The sequence below is a fragment of the Natrix helvetica genome, assembly GCF_964273705.1.
Source record: "Natrix helvetica genome assembly, chromosome: 10".
NCBI classification, from domain to species: Eukaryota; Metazoa; Chordata; class Lepidosauria; order Squamata; family Natricidae; genus Natrix; species Natrix helvetica.
Window position 1 is genome coordinate 20,327,487 of NC_138561.1, and position 21,387 is coordinate 20,348,873.

The 21,387-nt window shown below is 41.1% G+C and overlaps 1 protein-coding gene across 2 annotated transcripts in view; it reads left to right on the top strand.

Annotated features, from left to right (window-relative positions):
• The window catches only part of CDH13 (cadherin 13), a 405,453-nt gene that overhangs the window by 207,148 nt on the left and 176,918 nt on the right, over positions 1-21,387 (top strand). For both annotated transcript variants that reach the window (XM_081963468.1, XM_081963469.1), the window contains one exon: positions 18,622-18,774. In XM_081963468.1, the coding sequence (XP_081819594.1) occupies positions 18,622-18,774 (153 nt within the window). The remainder of the gene's footprint in view (positions 1-18,621; positions 18,775-21,387) is intronic.

The following is a 21,387-nucleotide window of genomic DNA, read 5'->3' on the forward strand; positions in this document are numbered from 1 at the left end:
ATCTTCCATGCCCAGTTAAACATGTGCATAGCAACTTATGAAGCCTTTAAATCAGGGGTGTCAAACTCAAGGCCCGTGGGCCGCATCCAGGATGCCAGACAGGAAATATCAAAGGACTGGCCCACGGCGCCTCTGCGGGCCAAAATGGGCTGTGACTCAGGAGGCCTCCACACAGCCTGTTTTGGGACGGTAAAGTGCTGCAGGAGGCATCCATCCTGTCACACTCCCCCCCAACCGCTCCCTGCCCCACGCCACCCACACCAGCCCGCAGAGGAGAACTACAATGCTGATCCAGCCCTCGAAGAAATCCTGTTTGATGCCCCTGCCTTAACTGGTTTTATTCATTTATTAAATCTGTTTGCTGCCTGTCCAACTGTGAGGTGACACAGGGCAGCTTACAACGTTAAATAACATTTGGTTTGGGGACCAAAGTCCTTAAAAACATCCTTCTTCATACCCCACATCGTCTATGAGCTTGGTTTAACTGTGGAGGCCTTGTTTGTGTGTCATTGTGCGTCCAGATCACAATGTGGGGCAACCTAACTTAGTGATAGCCCTTTCCGATTCTAGAATTTTCTGCTGGCGTAGTGGTATGCCCCATATCTTCTCAAGGTTTAAACTGTAGTTTAAGGCATGCTTGTTCACTTGTGCTTTTCCAACACAACTGTTTCAGAATCAAATCCCTACCTATTAATTGTCATTTTAATTAAATGTTTTGAGAGGGTGCACAGCTAAAAAAAAACCCGCATTTTATTGTTTTAATGATTTGGTTTTATGGGTGCTTTTTGTTCGCATAGGACTACGGGAGAGAGGGAAAAGGGGAGACAACCCAAAACTGATGTATCTTATTCTAATTGCAACAGATCTAACTATTTAAATCTCAATTTCCAAATCTTCGGACTATTAACCAGTCCTAGGCAACGATTCCTGATTCGAGGGACAAAATGTGATTTGAAGGACATAAGAGCTACGAGGAATTTTTAAAACGAATTGTGTATTTTTTTTTCAAAATCACCGATTTCCTATTCCAATTTGCATTTTCTCTTTCAAATCAGATAGCTGCATAGCTCTGGTTTTCCATATTACTTGAGATCTAGGAACTTTTTTTTCTTCTTTCCTAAGCACCACAAGCGTTTCACGAGAACCAAAGAACGGCACAAGGATTGTAACTTTTAATCAACGTTAGTAAAAGTAACTCAGAATCTTCATGCTAAGTTCAGTACGTGCTACCTCATTATCATGAGTGTAGCAATGTTGCTAATGCCATTAAAATCATTTGCATTTGTTTTTTTTTTTTTTTGATTTGCCTGAAGCACTCGTATTTCAGAAGGGGTGGTGGTGGAAATAGACAACAAAGGATAATCCTGGAAAAGTAGTTTGCTTCATTAAGCAGCAAAGTTTGATTTAGTCCAATGTTTATCCCCAGAGTCCGTCTGTCAGTGAAATGTGCCACATTCTTGAATTATATATAAAAGAATCTTTGACCTGTTTAAATTGGTATTGAAATCTGCAGAAAACTGAGTTTATGGATGCTCCTGTGATTTTTAAAGGGGTGGGTGGGTTACATGCTTTAATAGACTGAGTATCAATAATGTTTGATTGCCCCAAGGTGGTATTAATTATCCCTGTGGTCATTAGGAGTCAAAAATGAGCTAACAGAAATCAATCTGGAATTTAATCCTATTCCTTCCCATAGAATAATGGAGTTGGAAGGGACCTCAGAGGTCTTCTAGCCAACCTCCCCCTGCTCAAGCAAGAGACCCTATATAATTTCAGACAAAGGATTGTTTAGTCTCTTTTTGAAAGCCTCCAGTGATGAAGCACCCACAACTTCTGAAGGCAAGTTTCATTCCATTGGTTGATTGCTCCCACCTTTAGGAAAGTTCTCCTTAGTTCTAAAGTTGCTTCTCTCCTTGGTTAGTTTGCAACCATTGTTTCTTGTCTTGCATATTGGTGCTTTGGAAAATATCTTGACTGCCTCATCATAGTAGAAGCCCCTCAAATATTGGAACAGTGCTGTAGTGTCCCCCATTCCCCAATGGGAAAATACCCCATCTCCCAATAGTGCTATCATGTCCCATTCATTGTTTGGCTCATCTGCATTTAACAAGGAAGGATGGATAGATGGTTAGATGAGAGAGATGGGGTGGGGGGAAGAGAGAGAATATAAATTGCAAATATGAGCTTGTTCTCTGAAGCAGGAGGAAGGGGAGGAGGGAAGAAGTGAGGGAGGGAAAGAAAGTTTGTGTGTGAGAGGGGGAGAGAGAGAGGGGAGAGAGAGAGGGAGGGAGAGGGAATGAGAGAAAGAGAGAGGGGGAGAGAGTGAGAGAGAAAGAGAGAGGGGGAGGGAGGGAGAGGGAAAGAGAGAAAGAGAGGGGGAGAGAGGGAGAAAGAGGGGAGAGAGATGGGGGAGGAAGAGCAAGAGAAAGTGGGAGGAAGAGAAAGAGAGAGGGAGGAGGAAGGGGGAGGGAGAGAATGAGTGACTATTGTTCAGCTCTTTAGTTACTTCATCCAATCAATATTAAAGAAAAGCCGAACCATTTTTCAAAGGCAGAAATTCGAAGAGCACATAACATCCTGGTTCCTTTGTTTTACAAAAGAATGAGTTTTCTTTGACCACGATTCCAATTGATTTTACATCCTTGAGTTTCAATTCAATGTAGAGTCATCATTACATCCCTCTCAAAGGACGTTTGTCTGGGAAGCCAATGTGAACAATGCATCTGCGGAAAGGGCCACAAACATGCTGATAGGATGCACATCAGGGGCAGATAAAAGGCCATTCTTGAACTTGCCAAATCAAGCAAATTGTGCTTCTTTTACAGCCATGGTGAGAAATGAGATGTCACTCTGATTATTGATGGGTGTTTGGGACAACTACTTACTTGAGGTCGATTTTTTTTTAAAAAAAGCTTATTTTAATGTTCATTTCAAGGATTGGCCAATGAGGTTTTACATTTTCAGTGCCTGGAATTCAGCTTCAGTAATTTCTCATCAGATTGCTTAGGATTCGGTCATTACAAATTCCAGAACTTGCATTGCAGTCCAAGGCTCGCTTATTCAGAAGTAAGTCCAGATGTGTTTAAAGAGGATTATTTGCAAAAGGGTTTCTGTTGGGCAGCGACCTTATTAACTTGACCCATTGTGAGTCCCAAATACTCCGACATACTTCTTGGCTCAACAAAAACATGACATTAAAATGTTAAACAGCCAATCGTGTTTTGGTTGGAAATAGGTTTAAGACTACAGGTTTGTTTTTTGTTTAAAAAACACATGTTTTACAACTAGTTTGTAAATGCACAATTTTCTGTAGATTTTTTTTAATACAGAAGTGGGGCACTGTGTATATGACTGAATAAATGTGCCATCTATAAAGTTTACTAACCATCACTCATTTCTTGAGTGGGAAAAGGATTTTATCAAGCTTCTGGTTCCATTAGAACGCAAGAGCACCTGACAACTTTATGAGCCTTTGATCTCTAAAAAATGAACACTATAGAGGGGGACACTATAGGTCCCTTTACTACTGGATAATCTCTTTTCTAAACACAGACAGAAATCAACTATGTTAAAGAGGAATAAAGTTAACCCTGAAATGCAATACGTCCTAAGATTGAAGCATTAATGGTTCTTCTTGATTGTATTTCCTGGCATATTTCAAGCAATTTGTTGTACCCCAGTAAGTAAGTTATGTCAACACCCCAGAAATTGAAATACAATCAGATTATTTGACTCGCAACCACCCAGAGTTGGTTAAGATGGGCTGAAGAAAGAAAGAAAAAGAAAGAAAAAGAAAGAAAGAAAGAAAGGAGGGAGGGAGAGAGGGAAGGAAAGGGCAGGATGAATGGATAGATGGATGGGAGAGAGGGAGGAAGGGAAGGGTGGAAGGAAGTGGAAGGAAGTGGAAGGATGGATGGATAGATGGATGGGAGGGGCGGAGGGAAAGAAGGAAGATGTGCTTGTGTGTGTGAGAGAGAAAGACACACACACACAGAGGGGGAGAGGGAGAGGGAGGGAGGGAGGGAGGGAGAGAGATGCTTCAAAGAACATCAGAGGCCAAGTATAGACATTGTACCTATCATCTCTATAGGGTTCATTCAACCCTATCACAAGTCCCCTGACAATATACTTTAACCAATCTGCATTCCTGAATTCAAAAATAAGAAGGGACGTATATTATCAACCTTTCCCCCTGGACAAAAAGGAGCAGCGAATTCCAATTCTTTTGCAGCGAGGCAGAGTGTCCGTCAAACCCACCGAAAAATAGCTTGACTCCTGTTGTCAAATTGTCCATCAGTCCACAAGGATGCTCCTTTGCGGAACTCATGACGAGTTTTTCAGTTAGCCTAGCTGAAAGACACGTGATATCAACAGATTCCTCTTTTGGAAATGCTATTTTTGCCCCCTGTTTTAATCTGTGCCGTTTGCATCAAACAGAGGCTGCCACGCCTTAAGAAACTGCAAAGATGATTTAAATCAATGTCTCTTGGCAGTTCCAGCGCGAAGCTGTTGGACTTTTAATGAACATATGTGTCAGTACCAAAGATGAGCTATCCATCAAAGAAAAAATAAATAAAGGGAAAAATATATATATTTCACAGGGGGGGGGATGAGGCCGTTTTGCGGTCAATTTAAATTAGGCCTGTAACCTGCCAAGCTAAAATCAGACATGAACCAAGTGGTTGAAAATAATCTTTGATGAAAGAAAAAAAAAGGGGGGGAGGAATCAAAACACAGAGTTAAGTACATGTAAAACTATCCTCCGAGGATTGGAATTAGTAGATATCTCATTTCCTGAGAAGGAATGGTAGATGCCTTGATTTTCAGCTGAGCTATCCTCTGGATATTTGTAAGGCCAGGCGGAGAGAAAGGACATTGAATTTGGCCCGTGAAGCAAGAGTAAACCCCTTGTAGGTTTCGTCTCTGTGGAATGGCTTTGGTCTTTGTCTAGAAGATGACAGGAAAATATGAGTGCCCTTCACTGCCCAGAATTCATATGACCATCTAGTTTACTTGTAAAAAGGAGGAGGGAGACAGAAAAAAGGAAGGATCTATATTTCTTGGTTGGTGAGAGCGAAGCAGTATTAAAAGAACAGCAAATGGTTTTGTCACCTGACATTCTTCTTAAATTTTGAATCAAGAGTGTAGGTGTGAAAGGTAAATTAAACAAAGATACTACAGAACCTTGTGTTCCACCTTCTTCCTTCACCCACCCTCCGTTCTTTTCCCCTTCTTTCCTTCCTTCCCTTCTTTTCCCCATCTGTTTCTCCTTTCTTCCTCCCTGCCTCCTTCTCTCCCTTCCTTCCATCCTTCCATCTATTGTTCCACTTCCTTCCTTTTCTTCCCTTCCTTCCTCCCTCCCTTTTCCCCTTCCTTTCTTCCTCCATTTCCACCCCTCCTCCCTTCTTCCCTTTCAGCTTCTCCTTCCTTTCTTCCTTCCTTCCCTCCCTTTTCCCCTTCAGCTTCTCCTCCCTCCCTTCCTTCCCATCTCTCTTCTTTTCCCTTCAGCTTCTCCTCCCTCCCACCCTCCCTTTCCCCCTCCTTCCATTCTTCCTCCCTCCTTCTGTTGTTCCTTCCTTCTTCCATTCTTTTTTCCTCCCTGCCTGCCTCTGTTTTTCCTTCCTTCCTTGATTTACAATTGCTTTTTAAACAGCCTTTATGGTCCTTTAAACTTTATATTTATGGTTGTCATGTCTCGCTACAAATAATGAAGTGTTAGCTGTTCCTGTATTTCATAAGAGGCTGTCAGAACATGTCACATTTCATTCTGCCAGCCAACAAAGCAACTGCACCTCAAAGAAAGAGAAACGAGGGAGGGGCAGCTGCATTCTTTTTGAAAAATATTTTTTTTTATTAAACATGGTTTTTTTTAAAAAAAGACAAAATATTGTTTGCAATTTCCTTCTTTACAACATTTCCACTTCGGTATACATCCATTGTAAATGTACTTCTCCCCACTTATTTCGGTTTATCTTTGTCTATACATATGATACTATTATTGTATATACATTCCTAAATTTACAATCCTTCATTCCATTTATACATGTTTGTTGATCTATACCTATACATTGCTAATTCCTAACTCCTGTGTCTTCTTCGTTTAGTCTTTCCTCAAGCTTTACACCTGTCCTCTACCATTTATACCACTCCTTCCATACCATATACTTTTCTGTTTCCTCCTTTTCTTTAATTTCTTTTGTAAATTTGTCCACAATTTACAAGGAAATATGACCAATAACCCCCACAATATGTAATTATACATATCATAACGGCAGCAAAAATAACATATGCACAAAATTGGAAGAATAATAATATACCAACAGAGGAGAAAGTTATAATGAAAGTGTTAAGTATGTGCAGAGATGGAGAAAATTTGCATTCTTTATCTTTAAAACGCTTCTAATTTCTTGGAAAATCCTCCAGTCCTATCGACTGGTTCTTCTGCATGAATTTGGACATGCAGGCTGGGGAATTTTGGGGGTTAAAGTCAACAACTCTTAAAGTTGCCTAGTTTGAGCATCATTGCTGTAGGTAAACCTCAGAATTCTTCCCTCACCCCCGCAAAAAAAATTACCGCAAAGGGCTTTCTGAGGTTAAAAAGATCAATAAATTTTATTTGTCCCATCATCTCAGAAGTTAATGACCTTGAGATTTATTGTGGATGTTGAGCTTGTATCCTTGAAGTAAATTGAGAGGAAAAAAATATATTAAGGAAGTATCCCTCCCTTCTGTGAAAAATTACCTGCAAGGCCTCCAATTCAGGTTCCTGAGACTTTCAGTAATTCAGAACACCTTGGAGGAAAAGTCAATCATTTAGATCAATAGGGCTATTTTCCCCCAAGTGACGGGAATTTCCAAGAAAACACTCTAACAGGCTAGCTACAGATTGTAAACACCAATATCACACAATCATTTTTTATTATAGAAGGTGGAAAAAAGAAACAAGCAAGCAACGTGTGATTTGTCCAAAACAGCCACCAAAGGCCAAAGATGAAATGAAGACTTCAACCTGCAAATGGATTTAGAATCATGACATAAAATAAACATTCTTACACACACTGGATTTTAACCAGTTGGCTAAGAAGGGGTTTATCTTTACAAATGCTGTGTAATTTCTGCAAAAAAACCACCACCCCGAACAACAAAACTCCATAATTGGATCCTTAGGGTCTTTCGTTTATGTGTTTTAGGTTTTGTTATAGTTTGTTATCATTTTAAAACTATAAGCTACCCACAATTACCCCACGGTAAGATGGGTGGCTCAGTGGCTAAGACACTGAGTTTGTCGATCAGAAAGGTCGGCAGTTCAGCTGTTTGAATCCCTAGCGTCGCTTAACGGAGTGAGCTAGCAGTTCGAAAGCATGTAAAAATGCAAGTAGAAAAATAGGAATCACCTTTGGTGGGAAGGTAAGAGCATTCCGTACGTCTTTGGCATTTAGCCATGCCGGCCACATGACCACGGAGACATCTTCGGACAGCGCTGGCTCTTCAGCTTTGAAACGGAGATGACAATTGGTTCTAATCCCTCCTTAGGCATAAATGCCAGCTTGAGTGACTTTGGGCCAATCACTGGAAGATTGTGAGTTCCAGTCCCACCTTAGTCATGAAAGCTGGCTAGGTGACTTTGGGCCAAGCACAAGGAGGCAGTGAGTTCTAGTCCTGTTTTAAGCATAAATGCCAGCTGAGAGACTTTGAGCCAATCACCAGAAGAATATGTGTTCCAGTCCTGTCTAAGTCATGAAGTCTGGCTGGGTGACTTTGGGGCAATTATTGTTCTGGGGAAAATAGGAAGAAGTACTATTAGGTATATTCGCTGCCTTGAGTTACTTATAAAAGTAATAAAGACATGATTTTTTTAAAAAAAATGCTATATATTCCTGCACAAATAATTTTCTGGCGGCACATTGTATGTCGGTGGTTGGTAAGATAGAAACCATAAGATATGTTCCAATCTCAGTCTCTCCCATGCTAATGTCTTACATCTTTGTCTTTTTTCTCTTTCTGATTCTTTCCTTCCTCCTTATTCTTCCTCTGTCGTTTTTTCCAAAGGCTGAAATTAAGACGATTATCTAAAGCAATTTCAGAATTAAGCTCGGCACCACACAAAATGACTTCACTTAGGATTGCCGGTTAAGTTGGAGAGCAGGAAATGGAAGACTTTCAGACTTAACAATTTTCTCTTGGCTGCATCTAAATCTATCTTGTTATTAAGCAAAGGAAACATTTGATATCATGATTGCCAAATGACAGTATTAGTGCAAATTGGTTTCTTATTATAGGAACTTTTGTGACGATTTCAAAGCTTGACAGATATAATATATAGCCCCAATTTTGCATAATCAAATGTGTGTGTGTGTGTGTGTGTGTGTGTGTATGTGTGTGTATGTAAGGAAATTCCTATTAGTGACTCTAAGTAACGGCATTAAAATCAGGCAACTATTATTTTCCAAAGAGTATCTGTGGAAAGTGCCTTTTAATATTCACTAAATTCTATGCAAACGAATTTATTGATTTAATGTTTTTAGCCGGCAAATGTTTATTTAGCGTGTTTCTGCCACATGCATTAAATAGTGGTTTTTGAGCAGCAAAAAGCAACATTTATTTATATCCAACGACGTTTCTGAAAACGAGGAGGAATATGGTTGAAAGAGGTAGAAAAATTGGATAATTTAAAGCAGATACAAAATGACTATTATAAATTTGCCACCGTGCTGGGTCTTTTCCCAAACAGCGTGTTCTCATTAAATGTTGGCACTGGAGTGAAATCTGAGACTTACAAGCTTCATGTCAACCTCATTGAGGAAATCAACTCTGCAGGAACCCTTCAATTACTTTTATTGAGATTTTATTGAGATTGTGAGATAATCTGATCGTGCAATGCATCCACCCCTTATACTCTTGAGATTTAGGAAGGAAGTAGTCCTTGACTTACAACAGTTCATTTAGTGACTGTTCAGAGCCCAACTTACTTCATTTCTTGCTCCACAACAGAAATTCTGGTCAGAATCAGAATGGAGCTTGACGGGACCTTGGAGGTCTTCTAGTCCAGCCTCCTCCTCAAGCAAGAGATCCTATACCATTTCAGACAAGTGACTGTCTAATCTCTTCTTAAAAACCTCCAATAATGAAGCATTCACAACTTCTGAAGGCAACTTCTGTTCCACTGGTTAATTGTTCTAACTGTTAGGAAGTTTCTCCTTAATTCCAGGTTGCTTCTCTCCTTGATTAGTTTCCAACCATTGCTTCTTGCCCTGCCCTCTGGTGCTTTGGAGAATAGGTTGACTCCCTCTTCTTTGGGGCAGCCTCTCAAATACTGGAAATTTTGCTATCATGTCCCAGATTAGCCAAACCAAAGGCCTTTAAAAATCTTAGTTGCACTTTTTCCAAAATCTCAACATCTTTTTTGTAATGTAGTGACCAAAGCTGGAGGCAGTATTCCAGGTCCGGTCCCAATTGTAGTCATAAGTCGAGGACTTGTGAAGAATGGTGCTTGGTTAGACTAGACATTGGGTATGTCTAGTCTAACCAAGAAAAGGACTAGGGGTGAAACGATAGCATCTTCCAATATTTGAAGGGCCATCACAGGAAAGGGGGGTGTCAACGATTCTCCAAAGCAGTTGAAGCTAGGACAAAAAATAACAGATGGAAACTAATCAAGGAGAGAAGCAACCTAGAAATAAGGAGAAATTTCCTGACAGCGAGAACAATTAAGCAGTGGAACAACTTGCCTCCAGAAGTTGTGAATGTTCCAACACTGGAAGTTTTTAAGAAGAGATTGGAGAACCATTTGTCTGAAGTGGTGTAGGGTTTCCTGCCTAAGCAGTGGGTTGGACTAGAAGACCTCCAAGTTCCCTTCCAACTCTGTTACTTTTACTTCCTGTAGGCACAAACAGATGATTAACAAATAATGTGAAGTGTTAAAAGAATGACCTACTTAAATGTTTGAGGTGTTAACTGCTCCAGAGGAATAGTTGGGCATTCTTGATTGCAATGTCTCCATCCCCAATTTGTAACCTCTAGATAAATTACTACTATGGAGAGAAACAATTAGCTAAGAACTCTTCCTCCTTGACCTTGTGAGTTGGAGCCATGGATTTGATTCCTAATGGAACTAATGACTGAAGAAAATCTGTAATTAGATCTGTGGACTGTATGCTGCATAGACAAATGCTAAGGGATTGTCTTTAGCATGTAAAAGTCAAGATAATTCACTACAAGGAGGGCATTGGAGGAATGGTAGATAACAGTCCCCACCTGTTCTTTCAGCTGCAAGAGATTTACTCTGGATAGCAATAGCAACAGCCCTTAGACTTATATACCGCTTCACAGTGCTTTACAGCCTTCTCTAAGCAGTTTACAGAGTCAACCTCTTGCCCCCAACAATCTGGGTCCTCATTTTACCCACTTTGGAAGGATGGAAGGCTGAGTCAACCTTGAGCTGGTGAGATTTGAACAGCCGAATTGCAGGCAGCCGGCAGGCAGCAGAAGTAGCCTGCAGTACTGCACTCTAACCACTGCGCCACCTCAACTCTTGGTATTCATTTTCTAATGGAATGGAATGGAATAGAATAGAATAACAAAGCTGAAAGGGACCATTTCAGACAAATAATACTTGGATGCATCCTATTGAAATAACATTGTTTTGTGTGGATTTCCTGTGTGGAGTCAACCTGGAGCCTGGTGGGATTTGAACTGCCAATTTTCAGGCAGCCAGTAGGCAGCAGAAGTAGCCTGCAGTACTGCACTTTAACCACTGAGCTCATAGATGGTTTCCCCTTTGTAAAAAGAAGGTTGGGAATGAGTACAACCATTAGGGAAATTATGATGATCCATAGTGTTGAGGATTAAGGTTTTAATCATTCGTGGATCATCTGAAGGACTTGGGGTCAGGTGGGGAGTGTGATCCTCTTTTTATAACGTTTGTCGTGCTTGGAAATAGATGAATGGGAATTTCCAGAGCTATAAGTGTGTCAGTCAACTGCAGCGAAAGCAACTTGTCATCTCTACGTTTGGGGTGCTGCAAAAAATTTGGCGTACAGTTGGGAATGTTAAAGTGGAGTAATGCATGTTTACATCCTTAAATTCATGTTCCTGTTGGATTATCCTATTTCAAAGATTTTCTCTCGGTCTTGGCCTTGTGATACCTCCAGGCACCAAGAGTTTAGGGAGGGAGGGAGGGAGGGAGGGAGGGAGGGAGGGAAGGGAAGGGAAGGGAAGGGAAGGGAAGGGAAGGGAAGGGAAGAGAGGGAGGGAAGGGAAGGGAGGGAGGGAGGAGGGAAGGAAGGAAGGAAGGAAGGAAGGAAGGAAGGAAGGAAGGAAGGAAGGAAGGAAGGAAGGAAGGAAGGAAGGAAGGAAGTTTGCATCATTCTACATCTTTTCTAAAGGATGGAAAAATGGATAAATACGTAGTTAGACTGACCATCCAATAGGAAACAACAAAGCACATAAGATAGACAATAGAACAACACACTATTCTGCCATTAGCTCATTTATCTCTGCTGAATTTTACAAACTATAAAACAAAACTGTGCACCCTTTCATGAAATGGATGTATTCCTTTTAGGGAAGAAATAAGTAAAATCCATTTGAGTATTCTGAGAATTTTACCATGGAAGCTATAAGGTAAAAACCAGGTCTCTCTGTACAACTGCACAAAACAAAACAACATGGACTGTGGTTTTAATAGCTCCAGCACTGGAAGAAACAATAACATCAACAATCTATCATTGCATGTACTAACGTGCCAAATGACACAATGGTTAGAATGCAGCATTGCAGGCTAACTCTGCCCATAGCTTGGAGTTCATCCCTAATTGGACTCAAGATTGACGTGGCCTTCCATCCTTCTGAGGTGGGTAAAATGGTGACCCAGATTGTTGAGGGCAATAGGCTGACTCTGTAAACCGCTTAGAGAGGGCTGTAAAACACTGTAAAGTGGTATATAAGTCTAAGTGCAATTGCTAGTCCTTCCTTCCTTCCTGGTGCAGTGATTAGAATACCATATTGCAAGTTAGTTCTGCCTACTGCCAGGAGTTCAATCCCAACCGACTCAAACTTGACTCAGCCTTCCATTCTTACGAGATGGGTAAAATGAGGACCCAGATTTTGGAGGACAATAGGCTGACTCTGTAAACCGCTTAGAGATAGTTGTAAAGCACTGTGAAGTGGTATATAAGTCTAACAGCTATTGCTATGCCCCAGTGTGTTTTTCTATGGTAGGTATGCAAATCAGGTGAACGTGGAAGTAAAAGAAGAAGTTTGAGATAACACCACAGTGGTGGAGCTGTCATAACATGATTATGCAGAGAATTCAATTAGATTTTGAGCCACTGCTAAAGTTTTCCCTCAACTATCTATTCTTTATGGTAATCTGCAGTCTTCCTCTGCCATTGGACAGGTTGAGATGGATTATAGAAACTAATAACAGGCATCAAGTTGTCAATTATTTTGTTTATTGTCCCTGCAGTGGCTTCATTTGGATTCCCTGCCTGAGGCACCAGTATGACCTGGTCTACATCTACTGGGTTACAGAGTTCAAGAACCTGTTGGAAGTCTTGGCGGGGGGAAAAATTAAGGAACTGCTTTGCCCAGCAGATATTTCAGGGTTTTTCCCCCTTCATTACTCTGCATTTAAAAGAATAAAATTAGAACAGTCTCTTCAGTCATATACATCTCCCAATTAAAATTGACCCTTGGGGATATGACATTGAACATAAGCTGCGGAGGGAAAATCTAATTAAATTTGAGGAAGGAAATATACAAAAGAAAAAAAAAGTTGAAGAACTAGAGTTACACTTTTCTTTGCCGGGTTAAACTTTCCCTACTTAACTCTGTTTGTATGACTGTTCTATGTGTCAACATAAAAGGAAACATTTATTTCCTTATTAAACCCACGAACACATAAGAAAAATATTTAGAGTTGGTTGGAAGCAAGCAGTAAGAAACATGTCAATGAAAACTTTCCGTGTGTGTTTTTTTCTTAGTAATCCAGCGTCTTTGATCTACTAAGAATAGATGTTAATTAAACAGGAAGATAGCCTAAGCTTCTATGAATATTGGCCTTGTCCAAACAAGAAGACGTCTTGTGAGAACAAGGAAGGAAATGCATGTTCAGCTTCAATGTCCCCAGCAGTTTGCTCCTTGACATCTGAAGATAGGAAAAGAGATGGGATGAAGCTCTCCCTTCCCATCTGAAAATCTTAGATTGGTGTACATGAAGTCTATAGTGACTGTCTCTAAATAGAATGGTGGGATATTAATAACAAAAATTGAGAGAGAGAAAGAAAGAGAAGGTTGAGACCTACAGAAGAGTACATTTTACAATATGGAGGTAGAGGTTTAAAGAGTGTAGAGTCTACCATAGAGGAGCCCTATTATCTCATCCATGTCCTACTAACTTCAAGTCAAGTAAGGAGAAGATTCTTCAGAGGTGTTCTTGGGAGGTTCTCCCTAGATTTGAGTCCAGGAAGGTATTGTTTGATTTCAACAAGAATGGCTTACCTTTTGTAGGGCTTATTATTCAGTGAATCAACTTCTCAAGGGGTGTTAACTCATCATTAAACTGGGTGCCATATTATGGACCAGTTTCAGCTTCCAGGTCATCACCCAAGGAAGCCCCACATTGAGCACAGTATAGTAATGCAGCCAAGTCATTGCTTACTAATGCCTTCATCTAGATTGGTCATAACTCAAAGGCTGGCCAAGTCACCGCCAGGATACAACCTCCACTTGCTGTTCAAGCAGTAATTGTGATTCTTGCTGTGGCTTCAGAAAGAAGCCAGGATCCCAACTGAATTAGTCATCATGGTGTGATTCTCTTGTAATGAACGGAAAGAGAGCAGTACCGCAGGATTTCTTCTAAGATGGTAATTCCATCTTCATCAATTTTGGACTGACGTACATTGAAATACATTGAAAAACAATGAATTGATTAATTGGGGGGTGCCTTTTAATTATTTAAAGGGAGCCTAATTAGTTAAGGATGTGACGTTGGCCAACTTAATTTGATTTCTTCTGACAATGTTAATCTTTTATTGAATAATAAGGAGGAATAGTGATAGCAACCATAGTTTTATTCATGTATTTCCCTTCCTTGTAAAAAGATCCCAAGGAGATGAAGAAAGAAATTAAAGAAAAACATTAGTGAACAGCAATTAAAAGCATCTATTAAAATGTGATCTACTTGCACAGACCAAGGAACTAATGAACAATATTCCAATAGATAAACAGAATACTCATAATAGTGGAGAAAGAGAATTGGACATACTTAGCAGAGGAAATATAAGTCCTTGGAACCACTGGTGCAATTTTTAGAAGATGGATGATAGAATCATAGGGATGGAAGGGACCCTGAAGGTCTTCTAGTCCAACCACTTGCTCAATCTTATACCATCCTGGTCAAATAGTTTATCCACTCTATTTTTGGAAACATCTAGTGATGAAGCACCCACAATTCTGGAAAGCAACCTGTTCACTGATTGATTCTTCTTACTAGCAGAAAGTTTCTCCTTAGTTCTAGGTTGGAACTCTCTTTAACAAACACTCTCTACTTCTCATCCAGCCAACATGCCTTATTGTTGTTAGTTACGAAGTCATGTCTGACCCATCATGACCCCATAGACAACATTCCTGCAGGCCTTCCTGTCCTCTATTATCCTCTGGAGTCCATTTAAGCTCATGCCAACTGCTCCGGTGACGCCATCCAGCCATCTCATTCTCTGTTGTCCCTTTTTTTCTTTTGCCCTCCATTGTTCCCAGCATTAGGCTCTTCTCCAGGTAGTCCTTCCTTCTCATTAGGTAGCCAAAGTATTTGAGTTTCCTCTTCAGGATCTGGCCTTCTAAAGAGCAGTCAGGGTTGATCTCTGCTAGGACTGACCAGTTTGATCGTGTTGCAGTCCAAGGGACTCACAGGAGTCTTCTCCAGCACCATAGTTCAAAAGCCTCCATTCTTTGGTGCTCAACCTTTCCTAGGGTCCAACTTTCACAGCCATCCACTGCAACTGGGAAAACTGTAATCTTGACTAGACACACTTTTGCTGGCAGAGTGATGTCCCTACTTAGAAGCAAGGTCAAGGTTTACATCTTGAAGCAAAGTCCATAGAAGGTTAGCAAACATGTATATGATGTTGGTCTTAATCTTGATGACTCTAGGCCCAACCAAAGTCCTCCCCTGGTCTTAAGGGCGACCTTCCATGTACAGTAATAAGAAGGGTTTAAAAAAATGCTTCTGAGGTTGTCCATTGCTCATTGCCATTTTCCAGCCCAGATATTAAGTCTAATTTCTGCAAAAAACCCTATCCCTTTTTTTGCAGCAGTACATGTTTAATTCAAGCAGAGAAGTAGCACAGGTCCTTTGAACTGCTATCGCCATAACCTCCGCATTCTAATTAGAAAGCATCTACATTTATCTCATTTCTGCCAGCCCGTAGCTCCCTCTTGTGGCTAATTAAACTGAGCCTCTCCTTTTCCCTGGGTTCTTCCTTCTCCATAACGATCAACACTGTTGTTCAGGGCTTCCAGCGGTAGGTGCGAACTCACTAACTCTGGCTTGGGTGGGCAGAGTGAACTCTTGACTCTTTGCTTAGGATGAGAAGCACGTTCGCGGGCAAGTTAATTTGTCATGCAGGTTTCGCTCCAAACCTCAATCGAGAAGGATGGTTAATTTGTTTTGCAGGTGTTGAAGAGATTGGGGGGGGGGGGGGAGAATTGGCAAGGAGCAAAATTGCTCTAGCAGGAAAAGAGAGCAAATGAGGAGATAGATATTTGCTGGGTTTTGAAAAGGGCTATCAGTAAAATCTGCTTTCTTGGAAACATGGTTTGTGTGTGTGGTTTTGTTGTAGTGCTTGTTCTATGAATCTCATCTGAGCCTTTTGTCTCGAAGAATTGCCCAATATAGGTTGACCAAGTTACACAGAGTTTCAGTCACTGGATCAGAGGTGATATTCAGCAAGTTCTGACTAGTTCTGGAGAACCAGCAATGGAAATTTTGAGTAGTTCGGAGAACCAGCAAATACTAACTCTGACTGGCCCCACCCCCCCATCTATTCTCTGCCTCCCGAGTCCCAGCTGTTCAGGAGTGAATGGAGATTTTACAGTATCCTTCCCCTGCCACACCCACCAAGCCACGCCACCCACAGAACCGGTAGTAAAAAAGTTTGAATCCCACCACTGCACTGGATCTAAAGAGGATTCATAGATTGTGGTTCCCAATGGGTCCAAACCAAAATGAGAAGTAGAATTTGGCTAGCAACTAAAAGGTAGAGGGATGTTATCAGTATCCTAGCTGTAGCTGCTAGGTTATTGTAGACAGATAAAGGTAAAGGTTTCCTCTGCCTAACCACGTCCAACTCAAGGTGCACAGAACATATGGTGCACCATAAGACCCAGGGAAACTGTTACCTTCCCACGGAAGTGGTACCTATCATATTTTTTGCACTATAAGACGCATTGGACCATAAGACGCACATTAGCTTTAGAGGAGGAAAACAAGGGGGGGGAAATATGCCTCTGCCTCCCAGCATCCATCCGTCTTATAGTGTGAAAAATACGGTATTTATCTACTGTCATTTGCATGCTTTTGAACAGCTAGGTGGGTAGGAGCTGAGATAGGAATGGGAGCTCACCCCATTGTGTGGTGCTGGGTGTCGAACCTGGGCTTTCTAGTCAATAACCCCAGCATCTTAAATCACTGAGCCATTATGGCCCTCTTGCAGGCAGATCCATCCAGTCAAACAGATATTTATCAAAGTATAAGTGTCTTTGGAATGCATGGGAGAAATTATCAAGAGTATGCAAATCGATTCAATCTGAGAATTTGAATTCATTCAATTCGGAACTTCGATTCAATCTGAGACTTTGAACCGATCCATAATATCATTCCTCAAAATGGCCTGATTCACTTCAGACTTCTGAATGAATTTGAAAGCAGGGGGGAAAGGGGTCTTGCATATAATCCAAAGTACTTGAATTGGTTTATAGGCATCTAATTTGATTTGACCGTTCGGTTCGACTTCCTGATTCAGTCTGGAAAACTCTCTTCAGTTCAGAAATTCTGCCAAATTGCCTTTGAATTGGATCCCTGAAAGGCAGTCTAGCTTGTGACAGGTAAATAAAATGTAGGGGGAAAAATGACTTATATGTATAATGAGACGCAGACATTATATAGATTAATTGCTTAACATTTTCTGTCTGATAACGCACCTTAGTCTCTGTTTAATCCTTGGGAAACTGTGTTAAACCGCTTAATATATTGCTTCTCGGCTCTTTCGTGATGTAATTCCTTCTTTTGCAGATAACTACTCTGAAATCATGTTAGTACTGAATTTCTATTTATACTTAACAGGGTAGTTGTAAGGATGAAAGAGAGGAGGGAGGGAAACCAGGCAGGTTGCTAAGTTCCTGGGAGAAAGGTAGGAAGTAATTTTTATAATTATATCCTCAAACGACGAGTGATTTTTTTTAAAAAAAGATGCTACGTTTCAATAATCTGCAACCCTGCTTCGTTTAACAGAACTATTGTACTTTTAAAAATGAATGACTTTCGTTTCACAGCTGCGAGCTTTCTAAAGGATATTTGTGCTGATATTTGTGGAGACATTAAGAAGTTAAAGGGAGTCCTTGACTTACAATCATTCATTTAGTGACTGTTCGAAGTTGCAACAGCATTGAAAAAAAGTGACTTATGACCATTTTCATACTTACCACTATTGCAGCATCCCCAAGGTCACATGATCAAAATTTGAACACTTGGCAACTGATTCATAATGTTGTAGGCCGCCAGCGGCCACCTGGACCTTGTTCCCAGTATGTGCAAAGTTTTCAGAAGAAAAGAACAGCTAAGAAATCAGGGCCGACTTGAGAGTAAAGCCACAGATGGGTGATGAATGGCCCCTTCCATAGGAAATAAAAGAGGAGTGAAAGGGGAGGGGGCTTTTGCAGGAAACAATTCATTCGTTCACACGTTCATTTCAGGAGTATGAAAATCTGTCCGTGAGTCTCAGAGACTCTGTGCCAAGTCTTTCCTTGCACAGCATCTCATTTGGAAAATATTGACATGGCAGCTTTCCAAGCTAGATAAGGTCTGTGCTCATAAATACTCCTTTGAAAGACTGTTTACCAGGCCTTTGCTGAATGTGAATTGGAGGAATTCACATTTGTTTAACAAAAGGAGTTTTGTCAGGACCAGGAATCTGCTTCGTGCTTTTTGGGGAAGACTAGGTCAGAACGCATATTTATGATGGTTACAGCATCCTGGGGTCATAATATCACCTTTTGCAAACCTCCGACAAACTGGTCAAAGGGGAAACCAGATTCATTAACAGCCATGTTACTATCTTAACAACTGCAGTGATTCGCTTAACAACTGTGGCAAGAAATGTTGTAAAACAGGGGCTAAAACTCTCTTAACGATGGGAATTTTGAGCTCAGCTGTGGTTGTATATCAAGGACTATCTGTACTGGCAATTGAAGAAGCACCAAGTGACCAAAGTTACAACAATGCTAATGAGGGGGATTTAATACGGGTCCTTGTCATTGTGGCCATCACACCATCCCTGGAGTCCCATGATTGTGATTCTTGTGCTTGGCTTGCAATTATAATGATGTTGTCATTAATTTTCACAGATGGTAGACACCGACCGGCCGGAGGGTTCAAAGTTCCGAATTTTGGGGAAAGGAGTAGAACAGGAGCCAAAGGGAGTTTTCAAAATCATTGAGGGCACAGGAGAAGTCTTCGTAACACAACCACTTGATAGAGAAGCCATTGCTACATACGAGGTGAGTAATCCTGGTTTGTGTTTATTTTATTGATTGGTTGATCATATGTATAAATCTTCTCTCTCTCTCTCTCTCTCTCTCTCTCTCTCTCTCTCTCTCTCTCTCTCTCTCTCTCTCTCTCTCTCTCTCTCTCTCTCTTCTCTCTCTTCTCTCTCCTCTCTCTTCTCTCTCCACTCTCCTCTCTCTCCTTCCAGTCTTTTTTATTGCATTAATGAGCTATGTTACCTGGTAACCCTGATACCCTGGTCTGCCAATATACTGGTCTATTGTAACATGCTGGACAAAGTTGAGATAGGAAAGACATAATATTAAATGTGACAAGGACTGCTTTAGAAATAAGTCTGTAGAACTTCAGCCACTAGATTAATTCCTAAAAAGCCATGACAAGGAGAGAAGCAACCTAGAACTAAGGAGAAATTTCCTAATGGTGAGAGCAATTAACCAATGGAATAGTTTGCCTTCATAAGTTGTAGGTCCTTCATCACTGGAGGTTTTAAAGAAGAGACTGGACATCACTTGTCTGAAATAGTATAGGATCTCCTGCTCGAGTAGGGGGGCTGGACTAGAAGACTTCCAAGGTCCCTTATAACTCTATTATTCTATGTTCTGTGTTCTACAGTAATCCATACATCATGAGTTGAATGGCTACCTAACTTTTATTTAACTAGAGAATAGGAAATTACAGGTGTTTGGCATTTCTTATTCCCAATTCTGACTTTGTAGTCTGCTGCTTTCATTTGACGGTAACTACTACACAGCAACAGCTCCTTCTCATTCTAAATCAAAGCAATATACTCTTTGGAGCCATTATAATATATTTTCAATTTCTACATGGATTTATTTCTTTTGGCATGGCCATTTGGCTTTTCCTTCCTTCCAGCTTTGCAAACCACGTTACAAAAAAAAAAAATGCACCATGTTAGATGAGCCAGAAAATAAATGCAAATGCATGCTATCATTGCTGAACATTCTTTCTGTGTGGTCCATCATACAATTCTGCACACAGCAGGTTGGTTGGAGTCCCATCGAGCAAACTACAGTCACAAAGTTCAGCACAAAGAGAACACACAACTTGATTGCTCTGTTTTCTTTTTCCAGGAAAAACTGGGAGTTGCAATCCCTGGAGATTTTCCTGTTTCTACGGTAGTTCATAGTTTATTCAAGGTCAGAGAAATAACAGTCAGTGCATGCAAAGGAAAACAGCATTTCTGACAGACGCTTGCCTATATGGTTTGTTTTAACAGAGGAGCATGCAGGAAAAATAGTCCAAAATCAGTCCAAAGTTCCAAGAGGTAGGTCATGGTTGTTTGACAGCACATAATTTCCTGAGCATGATCCACAACAATGTCATGCAAGACCTGGAGATCACTCCAATGCCTTTAGAACATTTTTGTTCTGATCTCCTCTCTCCTTGCCAGATATGGGAGACTTTACACAATTTTCATCTGACAACTCCAGTTGCTTAGGTAGAGCTGGTTTTTGATCAGCCTCGTGTAATTCTTGGCTTTGTCACTCCTGAGGCTGACATTCCACACATCCTGCAGAAGCAGCTTCTCTATATTCAGAGGCAAGAGTAGCAGATTCTTTGTGGAAAGGCATAACTCTTTCCTGAATTGTCAGGTACATGAAATGGAAATGTAATTCTCTGCAGAAGTGAAAATGATAAATGTGTCGTGTAGTTCTACTTAAACTCTACTAACAGAAAAGATGAGCCCAACTCTTTCAAAAAGTAACTGTAGCCCAGGAATATTGGCAGGACTATTCTTTCCTCTCTTATAAGTTTCATTGGCAGGCAGATCTGGAGCAAAACACCATTAATATAAGTGAATGGAAAAGCTCAAAGACCTTCTAAATAGGGAGCACCATCAGTTTCCATGTGGCAGTACCCACTCCTGAACAGGACCATGATTCTGGTCCAAGAACCACAAGTAGCTTCTAAGAGAGTGATTTCTTCATTGATAACATGGCACAAATGTCCCTTGTGATCATTGAATAGATGGGCATTTGTTTGGGTCAATGTGGAAGAAAGAGAGACAGAGCCTGAGGGTGGAGTCAAGCAAGTAATCAGCTTGGAGTCATTACATTCCCACAAATGGTCTAAGTCCAGTCCCTCTTGAATTCAGTTTACTCTTATCTAGCATCAATTTAGCATTGACTGTCAGTTGCCTTAGATCAGGGGTGTCAAACTCAAAGTCCAGGGGCTGTTGTTTTCTAGTGACCGCACATGTGCTGGTCACTGTAAATTATTCTGCGCATGCACGAAGAACAATTTACAATGAACTGTGCATGTGCACCAGTGGTGGGTTACAACCAGTACACCCTGGTATGGGCGTACCGGTGCCTGCCGGAAGCACCGGGTGCCATACCTGTACGGTGCTCTGGAGTGCCCACCCACCTGCCCGAGCTCCTTACCAGTATTTGAGCTCTTCTGCGCTTCTGAGCAAGCGCATGGAGTGTCTGGCGCCTGCGCAGTCCTCCGAGCAGCTGGAGCATCGCAGAGGCATCGTGGAGCATCACAGGAGGTGAGGACCCATGTGCGCGCATGATGTGCGCATTCATGTGGTGGATGCCAAACCCCGTTGCACTGTACCCGTTGCACCGGGATCTGGAACC